At 41.9% G+C, this 14,422-nt stretch overlaps 1 protein-coding gene across 1 annotated transcript; it reads left to right on the plus strand.

Annotated features, from left to right (window-relative positions):
• Positions 1 to 400: 400 nt before the first annotated feature.
• On the plus strand, positions 401 to 8,460 carry LOC308290954 (neuronal acetylcholine receptor subunit alpha-4-like; the record flags this gene model as incomplete). The annotated part of the gene is made up of 5 exons (XM_080732869.1): positions 401 to 532; positions 2,150 to 2,194; positions 2,883 to 2,992; positions 4,812 to 6,330; positions 8,335 to 8,460. Exons 2-5 carry the CDS (start codon positions 2,165 to 2,167, stop codon positions 8,458 to 8,460), a joined length of 1,785 nt encoding a protein of 594 aa, XP_080588995.1. The 5' UTR covers positions 401 to 532; positions 2,150 to 2,164.
• Positions 8,461 to 14,422: the final 5,962 nt, after the last annotated feature.

A 14,422-nucleotide genomic window follows, 5' to 3' on the forward strand; every position in this document is an offset into this window, starting at 1 on the left:
CTATACCCTGATTGGTCGAGGACTGGCTGGCCACCTCTGAAAACCGAATCTAGCTATGCTCGTAACACAGGCCATGGTGGAAGACCTTATATGATCAGCACACATTCTAGTGAGGAGAATGAATGGAAAATGTACCAATTATATTTTTATTTGAATGAAATACAATCACTGAATATACCTTTAATAGTTGTAAAAAGCCGAAAATGATTTTGTTGCTTTCATTTACTTTACAATAAGAGATGAAACAGCGGAGACGGCTACAATTATTTAAAATGATCTATGACATTGTTAATAACATTGAGCTGCATGCATGGAACCACATTAAAAATTGATTTGTTTTAGAGGATTCACGTCTATCTATTGTTTGTTTTCCTCAGTGTGTCCCCAGCGCCAGGGACCTCGCGCCTATGCTGAGGAAAGGCTGCTCAAGAACCTTTTTGTCCGCTACAACAAGCTCTCCAGGCCTGTGAAAAACACCACGGATGTGGTGCTGGTCCACTTTGGCCTCTCAATCGCCCAGCTTATTGATGTGGTTAGTCAAGTAAAAGTGTACTTTCATATCGTCAGTGTCGGGCAAAAACCTCGTATCTCCAAGTTTCAAATTTGTATGTTTTTATCATACAAGACTGCCGCACAAAGCTAGTGAAAATAGCAGATCTACAAGCACACAACGCCTCGCACCACGAGGCGTTGTGTGTTTGTAGATCGGCTATTTTCGCTAGTTTAGATCGTTTTTAAAATGATACATACAAATCGAACGGTTTTGGACATACAAGGTTTCCACCCGACAACGACGATATGTGCGTTCATTTGACAAAGAAACAACATCTGCAACATCTTTTCGATGATCATTTCGTTAGTTTTTCTTCATACATTTTCAGAGCCAATACATGTTGGAATATGAAGGGTTTTAATTCACCCACACACCGTTTTTTTGGTTGTCGATAAACCATGTTTTTCAATACTTTTCATATGTTGAAAAGATGTACTTTCGATCGTCAAAGTATAAATTAGCATTAACACCATGCTGTAATTTGTGTTGAGATCGTGGTCCTTAGGGCGATCACATCAAATCTGTTGAGTTTCTTCACTTCATGTATCCAGTAATGAGACTCAACTGGAGACAGATGTAGTAGTCTGTTGCTCCCAAGGGTTCTTCTCAAACTGTACTGTCTCAGACAGCATGATATGCTCCAGGGGTATAGTTTGGCAGGCAGAGGCAGCTTGTGAGTAGAGGCAGTATACTACTAGCTAGGCATGAGATGCAGGCGGTCTAGTCCTAAACAATGCTATGCATGTTGATTTGCCTCCAGCCATAAATCATTCATGAATGCAGATGATGAATCACGCAGTCCTTGAAATGTTAAGACAAGGGTATGTTATTACGGCTGTCGAGGGTCCGAGGGTCTGTGCGTCTGTCTCTATCTGTCCACACCTATTCTCGCAAACCACTGACCCCACTGACCCCTGACCCCATGGCGATCGGCGCCAACCTTTCTTGGGCATGCTGCCAGTAGTCAAAACAATGAAATCCCTGAATAATGTGTGTGTGTGCGTGCGCTTGTGTGTGAGAGTGCGCGCGTGCATTAGTTTGAATATTTTTTGCATTTCGTGAATTCATAATATATCAGATCCTCAGTCCCTCTATATTTGGCCCAGAATGACGTAATCAATTTCACCACAGAGATTCATTCACAAGACGTGCCGTTATTAGACCCTGTCTTATATCGTCACTGTCGGGCAGAAACCTCGTAACTCCATGTTTCAAATGAGTTTGTTTCTAAATGAAAGCCGTACTTCATCATACATAGGTGTCGCACAAAAGTAGTGAAAATTGCAGATAGCAGCGATGCGAGGCCTTGTGTGCTTGTACTGTAGATCAGCTATTTTCACTATTTTGAATAGTTTTTAAATGATGATAAAGTAGTCTCCCGTAGCCAGACAATTGGAGATCTGCGCTACCTGCCGATATTATGGGGAAATCTAAATTCGATGCCGGGGCTTGCATAGCAGGTGAATCCTACGCTAACGAACCTACCGGTATGCGCGGTCTCTGAACATCTGGCTACGCGAGCATTTGCTTAGGAAGTTGTTTTAACATTAAAGATTAATTTTTAATTGATTCCCTTGCTGTTTTTACCGGGAAAAGGATGAGAAGAACCAAATGATGACTACAAACGTCTGGGTGAAACAAGTATGTATTAATGGCATCAAACAGTCTAAGCCATTTGGAAGCGTGTAGACTACAGCTTAACCCATTTAGGCCTAGAATTATTGAATGCTTTAACTATTGAAAAATAGCAGATATACAAGCTCACAGCGCGGCACCGCGCTGCGAGCTTGTATATCTGCTATTTTTGAAAACGTTGTGAAAATGTGTGCAAATCTTTGAATATATGTATTTTTTAAAGCGAACGTTTGTAACTCAAATTTTGCTTCTGGGGGATCCCTGGAACTAAATATTTTGAGATGGGGGTCCGTGGCCAAATAAATATCATTTTGGGTGTCCTTCACATGAAAAGGTTTGAGAACCACTGACATAGCAGTCTCTCAAGAACAAACTAACTGAGCTCCATTTAAGTGAAAAGGACATTTTCTTTGACGATGGTTAGCCAGATTGCTGACATAGAAACATAGGTTTTTCAAAAAATCTTAGAAGGATTCAAAAGACACTTGTAGAATCGGGTCAAAATTCTAATTTTCACGATTTTTCAAAAATAGCAGATCTACAAGCTCGCAGCGCGGCACTCGGTGCCGCGCTGCGAGCTTGTATATCTGCTATTTTTCAATAGTTAAAGCATAAAATAATAAAACACTATAATGTGTACCCGACCGTTCTAAATGGGTTTTAAGCTATGACACAGTATCTATGCTCTCTACAGGAATGGAATGACTATAAACTACGTTGGAACCCAGAGGAATATGAGAACGTCACCTCCGTCCGCATTCCATCTGAGATCATCTGGAGGCCTGACATAGTGCTGTATAACAAGTTAGTATCATTGCAGTAGGGCATTCACCAAATATTCGAATATTCGAATATCAATGTCACTATTCGACGTTGTTCGCCAAAGTCGAATATTCGCTTATTTTATTCTTTATTTTTTTATTGTTTTCTCTTTAAAAAATATATGGTTTATAAAGCTTGGCTAGATAGGAAGTCATAAGAATGAGTTGTTAATGCCCCTGGTGGATGAATTTGTTAATGCCAGGGGTTCTCAAACCTTTTTAGGCCGTGACCCCCAAAATAAACATATTTGAACTGGGGACCCCCACCCTGACAAGCACTTGGAATTGTAGGTACTAATGTGACTCGGTTCCACAGATAAATATTGTGAAAATAGCAGATCTACATGCTCACAACGCCTCGCCAGTCCTGTCGAATATTCGACTATTCGAATACTTTGAGGTCGAATAATTCGAATACTAAAAATCATTATTCGTGAATGCCCTACATTGCAGTAATTTACAGTAGGTGTGATAATTTGCATGAAATACACTCCCAAGAGTTCATGCAGTGATGAATTAGTTTCACAGAGATACGCAAACTCAATGTCACGACAGATGGGGTGACAGGAGGGAAATCAAGAAGATTCTGTTGTTTTGCCAGTCATTTTTCTTCAACTTCCACGTGAATGTCATTTGTAATTTGTGTTCAGTATGAGCAACCGTTCATCTGGTACTGTAGGCACCATGCTTTGTCGAGGATAGCTTGCATAAAATGTTGATGCACTTTCTCAATTTTAGACCATAAAATCCAATCCAAGCCAAACAAGTGTGCTTTACAATGGGTATGGGGTTGTCCGTTAAAAGAAAATACCGTGTAGACGCGACCCCAAGCACTACCAAGTTGAAAAAACCTAGTAAGGTTCCTGAACTGTCAATCCGAAGCACTCCTGTCTTTCCTTTTGGAATAGGAAGTCCACAAAGAGCAACCTGTGGCCTGCACGCTTACATTTTTAAACAGCTGTAGCACACAGCTTCCAAAATACGCACAACTGCGGTCTCCATACGCATCATTATGTCACAGAGCGCTGAAGCCTCATTAACTTCTGTATCATCCTCTGTGGAGTGTCAGTATGTTGTGGTAATGAATGCATACAGCTTTAGCTGCAGCCACAGAAGCAGACTAGCGGGTGAGTCAGGTACCAAGACACGAGGCAGGCACGGGATGGAGAAAGACAACGTAGTTGATTTGCGCTGTTATAGGGGTTGTGTGCCCTTCCCCCCCCCAGAGCTTCGGCCCTTGGGCTGCAGCCCTGAGCTTGTGCATTAATCCAGGCCTGCAAGGACCACCATACCGGTATATAGCCATAGCCTCTGGCTGTAAACTGGCAATCATCGTGTACAGTATAAGAAATTAAGCTTATCATCGGCATTGCTCAATCATATCATCGGCATTGCTCGATCATATCATATAACAGCATCCAACACCATGTAGCACGAGTATTTTCTACGAGCTTGTCTCACTGATCCCAATTACAAGTATGACCAGTCTTGGCAAAACAAATGAAGTTCATATCCGGAGGGAAGTTGTTGAATTCTGCTGAATTCAACATCTTCTACTAATTCATCATTGTGATGAACCCACACAGGCACTGGTGCGATACACCTAGGTTTATCGCAATGATGAATTAATTCAGAAAAAAATAAAAATAAAAATAAATACTGTCAAGTGATTTCATTATTTAACCACTTAAACCTTATATAATTAATGACCAGGGTCCCCAGGAGTCTGTACTTTTTCCGTCCACACCAAATCTCTTCACTGAAAATGTCTCCACCCTTTGTATTCTTTTCCTCCCCTGCAGTGCTGATGGTGACTTTGCTGTAACTCACCTGACCAAGGCACAACTGTTCCACGATGGGCGGATTAAGTGGACGCCCCCCGCAATCTACAAGTCCTCGTGCAGCATCGACGTGACCTTTTTCCCCTTCGACCAGCAGAATTGCAAAATGAAGTTTGGCTCGTGGACGTACGACCAGGCCAAGATCGATCTGGTCAGCATGTCCAACCAAGTGGACCAGATGGACTACTGGGAGAGCGGTGAGTGGGTCATCATGAACGCCGTGGGCAAGTACAACTCCAAAAAGTATGAGTGCTGCACAGAGATCTATCCGGACATCACCTACTACTTCATCATCCGGAGGCTTCCTCTATTTTACACCATCAACCTTATAATCCCCTGCCTGCTCATCTCCTGTCTGACCGTGCTGGTGTTCTACCTGCCTTCGCAGTGTGGCGAGAAGATCACGCTGTGTATCTCAGTGTTGCTCTCTCTGACGGTGTTCCTCCTCCTCATCACAGAGATTATACCCTCGACGTCACTGGTGATTCCACTCATTGGCGAGTACTTACTCTTCACCATGATCTTCGTCACGCTTTCCATCATAATTACCGTCTTTGTGCTCAACGTACACCACCGGTCACCTCGGACCCATGGCATGCCTCAGTGGGTGCGGAGGGTGTTTTTGGACCAGGTGCCTCGAGTCCTCTTCATGAAGCGTCCGCCAGCCACAGCCAAGCAGAACTGCAGGAAACTCATAGAGATGATGCACCGCCCGCCCACGTCGTCCATCCCCGTGTTGGACAACCTGCAGCCGTTATGGGCAAGGTTGGAGACAAGTTTGCAACAGATGACACAGCTAGGAGGCGCAGCTCCAACCGCGATGGACAACTCGCAGCCATTTTGGTCGAGACTGGAGACAGGTCTGCAACACGTGAGCCAGCTAAGAGCCACGGCTCCAACCACTCCATATGAGAGCCCCAACGTCCGTGTGTGCTCCCCTTCTCCGCCTTCCTCGCCTCTTGTAGGCCTCAACGTGGACGAACATCCCCTGAAGGCGCAGCTCATCTGTAGTTCTCCGTCCAGTCAATATTCTCTTCTCCCCGAGGAGCCTCTGCAGTGGGGACGCAACTATTCAGCCTCGTCACTCTGCCCAATGTCCACCTCACAGCCTACCCTGCATCTGGCCTCCCTTTGCACGCTGCCCAGAGAAGAGACACAAACCCTGGCCTCAGGGGGCCGCTCTCTGAGCGCGGAGCAAATGGGTGACAACCGGAGGACTGGACACCGATGTCGCTCCTCCAGCTTCCAGTACTGCTGTTTGCTGGAGGAAGGAGCTGCAGTCCGAGGCGAGGGCGGGGGCCTCGGAATGGCAGCAAGGATACAGAAACAGCCTTCGGGAAGCGCCACCACAGAGCCCTCTAAAGAACAATGTATGCATCTGAACACCACGACCACCTCCATCTCCCCAGCTATGCGACAGGCCATTGAAGGAGTTCAGTACATTGCCGATCATCTCCGGGCATTGGATGCCGACTTTTCAGTAAGTTTGCAGACGTTATCATTTTCCGTTGTATCAATTGAAACAAACTTTGATGATGGTTCAGTATTCTCTCGATTCTTTAGGAGGTTAAGCCTCCTAAAGAATCGAGTCTACTAGAAGCTCGGCCGAGTCTACTAGAAGCTCGGCCGAGCGTCTAGTTCGGGGACCGGCCTACTCGGGAACAATGTAAATAGGGAATGAATGTCCCACCCTTTAATGCAAACCCCATTATACTTGTTGTCATAGGACCCGTTTTGACCATCTGTTTGCCTGTGTCCATTTATGCCCATATATGGAGATATCTGTCTGTCTACGTCCATTTTATGCCCATATATGGAGATCTCTGTATCTCCCTGACGGGCAGCCGAGCGTCTACTCGGGGACCGGCCTACTCGGGAACGATGTAAATATGGAATGAATGCCCCACCCTTTAATGCAAACCCCATTATACCTGTTGTCATAGGACCAGTTTTGACCATCTGTCTGTCTGTGTTGACTCATGTGGAGTACGTGATGTCAGAGCCTTCTGTGCTGGTTCCGGAACACCCTGATGACAGACATCAGTTCTGCATACTTGACCTAGAGTTCAAAGTGAAAGTTTGGAAGAATTGTCTATTTGCACAGGAGTGATGTCAGAATGAGTCAGCAGAAGTGATGTCAGAACGAGTCAGCAGAAGTGATGTCACAATGAGTCAGCGCTGCGGCGGGGAACGCGTCTGTAGGACCCGTTTTGACCGTTTGACTGTTTGCCTGTGTCCATTTATGCCCATATATGGAGTTATGTGTCTGGCGGATTACATACAGACACACACGCAGACAGACAGAGATTTTCGCATTTATAGATAGATGAACATTTCATTACATAAACAAAAAGAATAGTACTGGCATGGCATTGACTCTTATAGCTTACTGGGGATTAGAGTACATTGATTTAGACATTTAGAAATATTACTTGTTTTGAAAGAAGGGCCCTTAACTCACTTTTTTAATGCTCCAAACTTTATTATGATGACGTTTCGACTACTTTTTAAGCTGAAGAACACAGTGAAGGTCGAAACATCACTATAATAAAGTTTGCAGCATTATAAAAGTGAGTTGCCCTTCTTTCTAAATGATTTTAGTGTTCTTGCAGTTTGGCTCAGCACCAATATAGGGAGATAAATTGTTCTTGAACGAGAAATACTACAATCCCATGTGGTCTGACCCCTATCTGATCGTCTGACAACGGAGACAAAAAAATCTAATCACAATTGTATTAACCATTAAAATGGCTGATTTTGGTCTAACGTGTTCTTATTGCAGGTCAAACTTTTTATTTGTCGAAACGTAACAAAAATGATACAATTTGGCTCAGTGAAATTAGACTCCAACGAACCGAAACACTTCTGCTGGCTCAGGGCACAGGGTATAATGATTCAGCATTTGGTGTCTACTGTCTGTCTGTGCATGTACCTGAGACAAGACAGTGACATCATGCACACCCTTTTAAATAAAGTGTTACCGTAGTTTTTAATTGCACAGTATCCTCAGCAAACCCATTCCCAGCTGACTTTGAAAAGATACTTATTTCTGAACAGAGAGAAAAAAATATATAATAGTCCAAGACACAGAATGAAAGGCTTTGTGGAAGTATTTGATGGACACAATCTGCAAAACCAACAACAAAACAAGCAAATACTCTGAATCTCTTTATTGGTTATTGCTAACCAGAGAGTATAGAAGTTCTACAGAACTTTGGTTGAATACAACTTGAATATTTTTTACCTTGAATATTATCTAATCAAGACAAGATAAGATTGACTGACATTAAGGAGGGGGGTTTCTCTAGAGTTTTCACATCTAGAGTTCGTGCGGCTACGCGGCTCTCACCCCTGCACCACCGATCCGACTGATACAGTATGCCTGTTGGGGACATAATACATTTGGAAATTGACAACTGGTCAAAAAACATGAAATGTGTAATCTCTGTTTGAGCTTTGTATATTTTTTTCTTCTTCTCTGTAGGTTAAGGAGGACTGGAAATATGTGGCCATGGTCATTGACAGGATATTCCTCTGGATGTTTGTACTGGTATGTATACTGGGATCCGTAGGACTGTTCCTTCCTCCTTGGCTAGCTGGAATGATCTAGAACAGTGCTTCTCAACCTGTGGACTGGACCCACTGGTGGGCCACAAGGGTATTGCAAGTGGGCCCCCAAATAATTGCCAACACACTCATATTAATAATGATAATAACATTCTATTAAAAAGTCATACCAATAAACAAGATAAACAAGAAGAACACGCAAATACTACACTAGTACCATTGAACCAAGGTGGAACACAAGTCATTGATCATTAAAGGGAAACTAAGTCTGTGTGTGTACTAACACACTCCCACTCCCCCCTCTGACAGGCATCAAACAGGTAGCTGTTTTTGGTGCTTTAATTGATCAGAGAGAGCACTCACCCCCCGGCTCCACCGGGCGCGTCGAGCGTCGTGTCAACGTCAACGCTGGGAACCCTCCCGTTTTAATTAATTAAGGGTGTTCCACTCCCTACGTCAACGTCAGCGTCGGACGCTCAAATTTCGCCCGGTTCATTTTTTAACGCCGTTCGACGCCGGCACGACGCCGTCATTTTGGTGGAGCCCTAGCCTAACAAGCACAGAAGGAGTTTGACACTTTAATGGCCCAATCTATCAACTCAGTGCACAACCCCTTTGAAGTTCGAAGGGAGCAATTAACACTTGGGATGCCAAAAACTTCCAGGAACTTGATAAGAATTACCGCGGTGCAGTTAACTGGTTACCATGATAACCAGGTAAAGAGGTGCTGCGACTGCGACGGCCGCTGGTGAGCGAAAAAACATCATATCCCATGATGCAACTCGAAAGCTGCTGCTGCCGACTTCCCCTTCCTCATTCACATCCATTCTATCTGGGTTCGGTAAAATTTTGTTTTCCCACCTCGCTTGGTGTCCAGGTGTTAAGAGCTCTGACAGAGCTCTCTCTCTCTCTCCCCCCCCCCCCCCCCCTCACAGACAAAAAAGTCTGCATGGGATGGACGTCGTCAATGTGTGTGTATATATATATATATATATATATTTATAGGCTTAAAGTTACATAGTTTCCCTTTAAAATAAACATGCTCTGAAAATGCACATGCCCGGAACACTTTCATGATTTTCAAGTGGGCCCCAATCCAGAATAAGGTTGAGAGCCACTGATTTAGAACCTCGGACATCAAAATGACTTCAAGACCATCTGTGTTGTTTAGTAAAAACTCAAGTTGTGTATAATTTATTAGTATCCTAATTATTACCATTCATTGTTTATTTTTTATACTTGTATATAGAGCATTAAAAGAGCAGTTCCAATCGCTCAGTTGTGGTCTTGGTTATGAATAGGTTCCTCACACAGGGATATATTTTATTGATTCCAGTGGGCATATAAATGTTTTATGAGGGCAAAAGGCCAGCAGTGAAAACATGTTTCCTCACAGCTCAATTTTGACAGTGAGGTTTCATTACGGCTGCATTGTGAGATCAACAAGGTTGCAAAATCCCTAAAAGTATCACAAGTAGGCCTACAATAACTTTAAAATTACTGTAGTTGTTCACAATGTTCACTATTCATTATCAAATTCTGTATTTGGAATGACTTTACTAAAGCACTTGAGCAAAGGTTCATAATAAAAATCTATCAAAAGCATGTTTTTTTTTTATTTTCTTCTAATTTGATGTAATTAAAACTCACAGATTTTCTTTTTGATTACATGTACATTTAGATACAGATATACTATATAAATCTAGTTTGATATAGATGATTTACTTACATAGGTGTTGAATCAATCTACAGTCCTTTATAGTTTTAGGGTGTTGACATAGTTAAGCTGAATTCACAGGGTAGATACAATATAGAATGTATAATCTGCTTGCAGTCACGCTCAAAAGTTTTGTAAATGGCTATTTACTGAATTACAAAATAATATAAATAAATGTAAAAATCTGATTTTGTTTTTGTCTAGAGTGTACAGTATATATTCTGTTTTGTATATTATACATGTTCATATAGACTGTTCATTATACATGTTTATATAGACTATAGTCTACAATATTTCAATTATTCTACTTTTTTTCTTTCTTTCTTTTTACAATTCAGCTGATAGCAGTTAAGATGTAATATAGCATTCAGAGAGCGTGTGGTTACCTTCACACAAATGAATGTAAAAAAGAGGTTGAATTTTCTCCAGTTCAGGCTAGAGAAACATGATCAATATTTGACATGTGTAAACTGACTGTGTATACCAGGGGTCGGCAAACTTTTAGACATGAAGCGCCATGTTTTTATTTTCTTGATAGTCAGTGTGCCATATCAACATTAACAACATCTTCTTCTTTTGAACTATTTTCTTTCACATCAAGATGTAATGATCATTAGACTCAGAGAAATAACTCAATACTCACCTCTCACTCACCCAGACTCCCTCCCCAGTCGGAGTTCAGAGTTTGAATGAGAGTAGAATTATGTGCAGGATGTCATTTGCAAGATGTGAGGGGACTTCATTTAATTTACATTTTATTTAAATATTGTATTTTAAAAGGAAAAATCCTCCCCCTCACACTTATGCCAGTGTGCCAGTGACCACCCTCCCCTGTGCCAAGGTTGCCTACCCCTGGTGTATACATACAGTGTCAATCACAGTGCACACCAATGCTATTCTTCAGTGCACATACACCCAATTCTTGTCCTTACTACAACCTTACTGTATAGTCTCTCTTTTGTCTATATAGCACAGCAAAATGCACTGCCTTACCATGCCTTATGACTTATGAGCAATGCTTGATGCCTTATAGTACAGTAACAACAGATATCTCATGAAACATTGTACAAAATAAAATCTTGTTCTGAATTTGTCTGTGAATGTTAATTAATTCTTGGCTTGTATAGGTTTTAGAGGTTTTAATCAGAAGGGGGCACATGCACGGTAGTAGCACATGATTCCAACTGTGTTTTTGTAGTGACACTTTGCATAATTATGGTCACATTATTTAATGAAATCATGTAAAGATGACCTCATTCGTGACCTCAACCATCAAACTATTGTATTTCCATTCTTCCACTGCTTGGCAAAGGACCAACCACTGAACACTGTACAGAAAGGAGAAGATGATAAGCATAACATTGAAACATGTCTAACCAGACTTAAAATGCCCCTTATCGTTAAACTGTAAATAAGGTAAAATAGCAGCAAAAAAAAAAAAAAAAGCTAACCACCAAAAAGCTATCATTTCATTTAAATTGGCCTTTAAATGAAATGATATTTCTGATGATAAAAGTTAATTTCCATTGTGAGATAAGGCAGACAAGCCATTCAGTAAGAATAATTAGATTTTAATAATTCATAAATGCTCATACAAATGCAAATTGACATTGAAAGTACAGTGGTATTAAGTTGTACGGTATTAATCTGATTCTGCACCATCGGTTGAAAAAAAGAGGACTGGTCGATCCATTGGCCAAGTACATAATGTTGCATAATGCTTAACCAGAATGTGTATTATGTATACATTTAACCCATCCTAAGAATTAGAATGTGTATTATGTACATAATTAACCCATCCTAAGTATTAGAAGGTGTATTATGTACATAATTAACCCATTCTAAGTAGAAGCAGCATAAGCAACAACCCAGCAGCATCTGGAGAGCAGGCAAGGCCAGGGACACTCAAGGACGCAAAGCCAGGAGGAGATGGGATTTAACCCATTATGAATAGGTCTATTCAATGAATTGCATACACAGGACCCCAATGGAAAACAAATAGTGCTGCTTTCTTGAGTTCAATCCTTTTAGCAGACCTTTTATAAGCAGATTAATCTTTAAAAGATTAGACACACGCACAGGGGCGTCACAAGGGGTAGGAAAGTGGGACTGCGTTACCAGGGCCCAAGGTGGAGGGGCCCTAGTAACTTTAGCCATTGAAAAATAGCAGATATACAAGCTCGCAGCGCGGCACCGAGTGCTGCGCTGCGAGCTTGTAGATCTGCTATTTTTGAAAAGTCGTGAAAATGTGCGCAAATCTTTGAATATATGTATTTTTTTAAGTGAACATTTGTAACTCAAATTTTGCTTCTGGGGGGTCCCTGGAACTAAATATTTTGAGATGGGGGGTCCTTCACATGAAAAAGTTTGAGCATCGCTGACATGGAAACATAGGTTTCTTGGCACACATTTTCAAAAATAGCAGATCTACAAGCTTGCAGCGCGGCACTCGGTGCCGCGCTGTGAGCTTGTATATCTGCTATTTTTCAATAGTTAACATTCATGGGGGGCCCGCAGTGAATCCTTGTACCCAGGGCCCAGAACTTGGTGTGATGCCCCTGCACACACACTCGCACACACTTGAACTAGCAAGTTCAAGAGAATCGTTTATTAAAGAGCAACGTTTCGGTCGTGAGACCTTCCTCAGGCTTCCAGCAGGGTAGACCTTGTATAGAACTGTACTTACTGTGCTTTTTCGCAAACTGCCTGGCTATTCAATCAATCAATAAAGACCTCAGACGGATTCAAAACATTCTAAATCCCTTTAGTTTTCTGAAAAACGTTGCTGTATCAGTGCTGCTTAAAACCTTGACACCCAAAATTATATGGATTTGGCCATATAACAAAATATTTTTGTTCCAGGGACCCCCTAAACATTTTCAATATATATTCAAAGGTTTGTCACAAATATTCAAGATTTTTCATAAATAGCAGATCTACAAGCTCATAGCGTGTCACTTTGGGTCGAGAATCGGTCAAGAATTTTGGACCGACAGACCAACAGAAAGGCATTTCACCAGCTACAGTAAATGTCACATAATTTAATTAATCTTAAGACTGACCTTCAAAGTGAATTTAAATTGACTCTATTTCCCAAGAAGATGTCATTTAGATCATCATAATAGATCATAGCTGATCTATTTAATTTTGTACATTTATTTAGTTACAGTAGGCTACAATAAGTGATTAGGCTACTTGCTTAGTCCAATATCAGACATAATGTGTGTCGGATTGCACAATGGAAAAATAAGATAGATGGATCACATTACAAAATAATGTAATAGGCTAAGGCAGCCTTCCTCATGAATTCAAATTGGGCTTTTTAGATAGCAATGATGTTTGCAATTCTTCCTTTTTCCACAAGATGGCAGCACAAGACAAGATAATGTAGGACGTATGTTTGTGTTAAATCCATGTTGTGAAGGTTTTCCATTCACAAGTTATTGTGTTGATATTACATGCATGCACGCGCACGCACGCGCGCACACTCTCTCTCTCTCTCTCTCTCTCTCTCTCTCTCTCTCTCTCACACACACACACACACGCACGCACACACACACACACACACACACACACACACACACACACACACACACACACACACACACACACACACACACACACACACACACACACACACACACACACACACCCTTTACATCATTCTCTCCATCATTCTCTTCCATCTCCCTTGATGTTTTTCTCCATTGTTCTCTCTCTCTCCCCACCTTGTTCTCTAAGGACATGTTCTGTGTATCTCGAGAACCATTTGACCAACCGACTGCAAATTCGTCACGCGTGTCACCGACGAGTTGTGTGGGTGTCGAATTGGTGGGATAGGTGATTGTACAGAACCGCCAGAAAAGGCTCCAATGGCCATGGTAACCAAAGCAAAGCCTATAAGCTTTGGTGCTTCCATAGAAGACAGGGAAACACCTTAGGAAGTACCATAGATTAAACCACAAAGAGAGGGATGTTATAGTATAGGCTGTGGTTGCAGTGCCTAAACCCCTCATGTGGGCTCGCTGAAAGGCGAGACCAGTATGTTATACCAAATCTTTAGGTCAAGTTTATTCTCCTAAAAGAAATGTACCGGCAGCACAAATGCAGGGCCCTTAGCCAATGAGGAGCAGCCAAAGGGTAGATCCTTGTGCCCATAGTGTTCCATGCGAGCCCACACTGTTTCGTAGGAACAGTATTTCTAGTTATAAAATACAATGCACTCTTGAGTTCAGTGATGTAAAGGCCATGGGTGTGGAAAATAGACTCACCCTTCACTATTATGCTC

The sequence above is a fragment of the Nannobrachium achirus genome (assembly GCF_963921795.1).
Source record: "Nannobrachium achirus genome assembly, chromosome: 9".
Taxonomy (NCBI): domain Eukaryota; kingdom Metazoa; phylum Chordata; class Actinopteri; order Myctophiformes; family Myctophidae; genus Nannobrachium; species Nannobrachium achirus.